Here is a 6,162-nt window from a genome sequence, read left to right as displayed (position 1 = left end):
ACCAGCAGTTCTTCGTCAGCAGTAACCAGTAATTCTTCTTCATCACTCACCAGTAGTTCTTCGGCTTCTCTAACTAGTAGTTCTCCCTCATCAGTAACCAGCAGTTCATCGTTAACAGAAACCAGGAGTTCTTTCTCATCATTAAACAATAACTCTTCCCCATCTCTAACCAGTAGTTCATCATCATTAACCATAAGTTCTTCCTCATCATTAACCAGTAGTTCCCCCTTACCAGTAACCAGCAGTTCTTCCTTATCATTAACCAGTAGTTCTTCTTCATCAGCAACCAGCAGTTCTTCCTCAACATTAACCAGTAATACTTCCTCATCACTAACCAGTAGTTCTTCCTCAACACTAACCAGTAGATCTTCCTCATCAGTAGCCAGTAGTTCTTCCACATCACGAACCAGTAGTTCTTTTAAATCTCTAACCAATAGTTCTTCCTCATCACTAACCAGTAGTTCTTCCTCATCACTAACAAGAAGATCTTCCTCATCAGTAACTAGTAGTTCTTCCACATCACGAACCAGTAGTTCTTTCAAATCTCTAACCAGTAGTTCTTCCCCATCACTAACCAGTAGTTCTTCTTCAGCATTACCAAGCAGTTCTTCCTCATCATTAATGAGTAGTTCCTCCTCATCGGTAACCTGTAGTTTTTCGTCATCAGTAACGAGCACATCTTCCTCATCAGTAACAAGAAATTCTTCCTCATCAGTAACCAGTTATTCTTCCCATTCACTAAGCAGTAGTTCTTCCTCATCAGTATCGAGTAGTTATTCTTCATCAGTATCGAGTAGTTATTCTTCATCAGCAACCTTTAATTCTTTTTCATTAGTAACCAGTAGATCTTCCTCATCAGTAACCAGTAGTTCTGCAACATCTCGAATCATTAGTTCTTCCAAATCACTAACCAGTATTTCTTCCCCATCACTAACCAGTAGTTCTTCATCAATAAGCAGTAATTCTTCCTCATCAATAAGCAGTAGTTCTTCTCCATCTGCAAGCAGTAGTTCTTTGCCATCAGAGAAAAGTAGTTCTTTCTCAACAATAACCAGTCGTTCTTCCTCATCAGTAACTAGTAATTCTTTCTCATCACTAACCAGTAGCTTTTACTCATCACAAACCAGTAGTTCTTCCGCATATCTAACCATTAGTTCTTCCCTATCTTTATCCAATAGTTCGTCCTCAGCACTAACCAGTAGATCTTCCTCATCAGTAACCAGTAGTTCTTCCCCATCACTAACCAATGGATCTTCTTCATCACTAAGCAGTAGTTTTTCCCTATCAATAAGCAGTAGTTCTTCCTCATCAATAAGCAGTAGTTCTTCTACATCTGCAACTAGTAGTTCGTTGCCATCACAGAAAAGTTGCTCTAACCCATCAAAAACCAGCCTTTCCTACTCATCAGTAACTAGTTGTTCTCCCCCATCAGTAAGCAGTAGTTCTTCCTCATCACTAACAAGTAGTTCTTCTCCACTAACCAGTAGTTCTTCCTCATCAGTAACCAGTAGTTCTTCCTCAATACCTAGCAGTAGTTCTTACTCATCACTAACCAGTAGTTCTTCCCCATCTCTAACAATCAGTTCGTCCTCATCAGTAACGAGCAATTCTTCCTCATCAGTAAGCAGTAGTTCTTCCCTATTAGAAACCAGCAGTCCTTCCTCATCATTAAGCAGTAACTCTTCCTCATCAGTAATCAGTAGTTATTACTCATCAGTAACCAGAAGTTCGTCCTCATCAGTGACAAGCCGTTCTTCCTCATCAGTAACCGGTATTTCTTCCTCATCACTAGCCGGTAGTTCTTCCTCATCAGTAACGAACTTTTCTTCTTCATCAGTAACCAGTAATTCTTCCTCATCACTAGCCAGTAGTTTTTCCTCATCATTAACCAGTAGTTCTTCCTCATCATTAACCAGTACTTCTTCACCACTAACCAGTAGTTATTCCTCATCAGTAACCAGTAGTTCTTCCCCAATAGTAACCAGTAGTTCTTACTCATCACTAACCAGTAGTTCTTCACCATCTCTAACAAGCAGTTCTTCGTCATCAGTAACAAGCAATTCTTCTTCATCACTCACCAGTAGTTCTTCCCCATCTCTAACTAGTAGTTCTCCCTCATCAGTAACCAGCAATTCATCAACATCAGTAACCAGCAGTTCATCGTTAACAGAAACCAGGAGTTCTTCCTCATCATTAAACAATAACTCTTCCCCATCTCTAACCAGTAGTTCGTCTTCTTCATTAACCAGAATTTCTTCCTCATCATTAACCAGTAGTTCCCCCTCACCAGTAACCAGCAGTTCTTCCTCATCATTAACCAGTAGTTCCCCCTCATCATTAACCAGTAGTTCTTCTTCATCAGTAACCAGCGGTTCTTCCTCAACAGTAACCAGTAATACTTTCTCATCACTAATCAGTAGTTCTTCCTCAACACTAACCAGTAGATCTTCCTCATCAGTAACCAGTAGTTCTTCCACATCACGAACCAGTAGTTCTTTCAAATCTCTAACCAGTAGTTCTTCCCCATCACTAACCAGTAGTTCTTCTTCAGCATTACCAAGCAGTTCTTCCTCATCATTAATCAGTAGTTCCTCCTCATCGGTAATCTGTAGTTCTTCGTCATCAGTAACGAGCACATCTTCCTCATCAGTAACCAGTTATTCTTCCCAATCACTAAGCAGTAGTTCTTCCTCATCAGTATCGGGTAGTTATTCTTCATCAGCAACCAGTAATTCTTCATCATTAGTAACCAATAGTTATTCCTCCTCAGTAACCAGTAGTCCTTACTCATCAGCATCCAGTAGTTCTTCCTCCTCAATAACCAGTAGACCTTCCTCATCAGTAACCAGTAGTTCTGCCACATCTCGAATCATTAGTTCTTCCAAATCACTAACCAGTAGTTCTTCCCCGTCACTAACCAGTAGTTCTTCTTCACCAATAAGCAGTACTTTTTCCTCATCAATAAGCAGTAGTTCTTCTCCATCTGCAAGCAGTAGTTCTTTGCCATCAGAGAAAAGTAGTTCTTTCTCAACAATATCCAGTCGTTCCTCCTCATCAGTAACTAGTAATTCTTTCTCATCACTAACCAGAAATTCCTCTTCGTCACTAACCAGTAGTTCTTACTCATCACTTTCAAGTAGTTCTTCCCAATATCTAACCAGTAGTTCTTCCCCATCTCTAACAAGTAGTTCATTCTCATCATTAACTAGTAGTTCCTGCTCATCTGTAACCATCATATCTTCCTCATCAGTAACCAGTTATTCTTCCCATTCACTAAGCAGTAGTTCTTCCTCATCAGTATCCAATAATTCTTCTTCATCAGCAACCAGTACTTCTTCCTCATTAGTAACCAGTAGTTATTCCTCATCAGTAACCAGTAGTCCTTACTTATCAGCATCCAGTAGTTCTTCCTCATCACTAACCAGTAGTTCTTCCTCCTCTCTAACCAGTAGATCTTCCTCATCAGTAACCAGTAGTTCTGCCACATCTCGAATCATTAGTGCTTCCAAATCACTAACCAGTAGTTCTTCCCCATCACTAACCAGTAGTTCTTCTTCATCAATAAGCAGTAGTTCTTTGCCATCAGAGAAAAGTAGTTTCTCCTCAGCAGTAACCAATAGTTCTTCCTCATCAGTTACCAGTAAATCTTCCTCATCGCTAACCAATAGTTCTTCCTCATATGTAACCAGTAGTTCTTCTTCTTCAGCAACCAGTAATTTTTCGTCATTAGTAACCAGTGGTTCTTCCTCATCACTGTCCAGTAGTTCCTCCTCATTAACCGTTATTTCTCCCTCATCACTAAGCAGTAGTTCTTCCTCATCAATAAGCAGTGGTTCTTCTACATCTGCAACTAGTAGTTCGTTACCATCAGAGAAAAGTAGTTCTAACCCATCAAAAACCAGCCTTTCCTCCTCATCAGTGACTAGTAGTTCTTCCCCATCAGTAAGCAGTAGTTCTTACTCCTCTCTAAACAGTAGATCTTACTCATCACTAAAGAGTAGTTCTTCCCCATCACTTACCAGTAGTTATTCCTCATCATTAGCCAGTAGTTCTTCATCACTAACAAGTAGTTCTTCTCTACTAACCAGTAGTTCTTCCTCATCAGTGACAAGTAGTTCTTCCTCAATACCTAGCAGTAGGTCTTACTTATCACTAACCAGTAGTTCTTCCCCAACTCTAACAATCAGTTCCTCCTCATCAGTAACCAGCAGTTCTTCTTCATCGTTAAGCAGTGACTCTTCCTCATCACTAATCAGTATTTTTTCCTCATCAGTAACCAGTTCTTCCTCATCAGTGACAAGCAGTTCTTCCTCATCAGTAAACGATAATTCTTCCTCATCACTAACCGGTAGTTTTTCCTCATCAGTAAGGAGCTTTTCTTCTTCATCAGCAACCAGTAATTCTTCCTCATTAGTAACCAGTAGTTATTCTTCATCAGTAACCAGTTGTTCTTACTCATCAGTAACCATTAGCTCTTCCTCTTCATTAAGCGTCAAAAATTCCTCATCATTAAGTTCCTGTATTTCTTCCTTCTCAAGTTCCGTTAGTAATTCTTCATTAAGTTACAGTAGTTCTGCCTCAGCTTCCAGTACTTCTTATTCAAGTTCGAGAAGCTCGTTATCATCACCAAGTTCAAATAATTTACCCTCTTCACTATCCAGAAGTTCCTTCTTATCAAGAACTTCCTTATCAAGTTCTGATAGTTCATGGTTATCAAGATCCACAAGTCATTTCTTGTCGTCAACTTCCAATAGTTCTTCGTCACGTTTAAGTAGCTACTCATCAAGTTCTAATAATTCTTTCTCATCTAGATTCACCAGCTCAACCTTATCAGTATCCAGTGGATCTTTTCCAGGAAGTTTCAACAGTTCTTCCTTATCAATTTCCAGCAATTTTTCCTCAATAAGTCTCCTTAATTCTTCGTTATCAAGCTCCAGTAGTTCTTCCTTGTGGTATTCCAACAGTTCTTCCTTACCAGTATCCAGAACATCCTCCTTACTAAATTCCAGTGTTTCTTCCTCATCAAGTTTGAGCAGTGCTACCCTAGCACCTTCCACTAGTTCTGTCTCATCACTAACCAGTAGTTGTTCCACATTAAGTTCCAGTAATTCTCACTCGCCAATTTCCAATAATCCTTCTTCATTCATTAGTTCATACTTATCAAGTTCCGATAGATCTTCTCTCTCATTAAGTTGCAGTAGTTCTTCCACATCAAGATTCAATAGCTCTTTCTTGTCTTATTCCAGCAGTACCTTCTCCAGCAGAAGCTTTTCCAGCAGTATCTTCTCCAGCAGTCTCAGCTCCTACAGTCAAAGCAGTTCCTGCTCAGTTAGGATAAGATCTAGCAGTAGCAGCAGCAACAGTAACTTCAGCAGCAACGTATTCAGCAGTAGCCTATTTAGTAGTCCCAGCTCTAGCAGTACATTATCTAGTAGGCCAAGTGTAAGCAGTAAGTTTTTCAGCAGAAACTTTACCAGCAGTACCACCTCCAGCAGTACCAGCTCCAGCAGTACCAACTCGAGCAGTACCAGCTCCATTAGCTTCTGTTCCAGTAGTACCAGTTCCTTCACGACCACCTCCAGCAGCATCAGCTCCACTAGTACCAGCTCCAGCAGTACGAGCTCCAGCAGAAACAGCTCCAGAAGTACCAGCTCCAGAAGTACCAGCTCCAACAGTACAATGTCTAGCAGTATCAGTTCTAGTAGTAAAAGTTACTTCACTACCACCTCCAGCAGTACCAGCCCCTGCAAAGTTAGCTGCAGCAGTACTACCTTCATTGGTATCAGTTCCAGCGGTATCAGCTCTAGTAGTACCAGCTCCTTCACTACCAGTTCCAGTAGTGCCAGCTCCAGCCGTACCAGCTCCAGCAGAATTAGTTCCATCAGTACCAGTTCCAGCAGTACCAGCTCAAGCAGTATTTGTTATAGCAGTATCAGCTCTATCAGTAAGAGATCCGGCACTAAAGGCTCCAGTAGTATCAACTCCAAGAGTACCAGCTATAGCAGTTCCACCTCCACCAGCATTAACTACAGCAGTATCAGCTCCAGCAGCACCAGCTCCTGTAGAATCAGTTCCATCAGTATCAGCTCCAGCAGTACCAGCTTCATCGGTTTTAGATCCAGCTTAACCGCCTCCAGTAGTATTATCTCCAGCAACATCAAC

At 40.9% G+C, this 6,162-nt stretch overlaps 1 protein-coding gene across 1 annotated transcript; it reads left to right on the top strand.

Annotated features, from left to right (window-relative positions):
* LOC138853091 (uncharacterized) lies at positions 1-1,202 on the top strand (the record flags this gene model as incomplete). The annotated part of the gene is made up of 2 exons (XM_070087701.1): positions 1-834; positions 1,179-1,202. Coding segments are annotated over 2 exons (858 nt in total), but the record flags the coding sequence as incomplete, so codon positions are not given.
* Between the last annotated feature and the right edge of the window lie 4,960 nt (positions 1,203-6,162).

This window comes from Cherax quadricarinatus, chromosome 22 (genome assembly GCF_038502225.1).
Source record: "Cherax quadricarinatus isolate ZL_2023a chromosome 22, ASM3850222v1, whole genome shotgun sequence".
NCBI classification, from domain to species: Eukaryota; Metazoa; Arthropoda; class Malacostraca; order Decapoda; family Parastacidae; genus Cherax; species Cherax quadricarinatus.
This window is presented reverse-complemented; position numbering and strand designations above follow the sequence as displayed.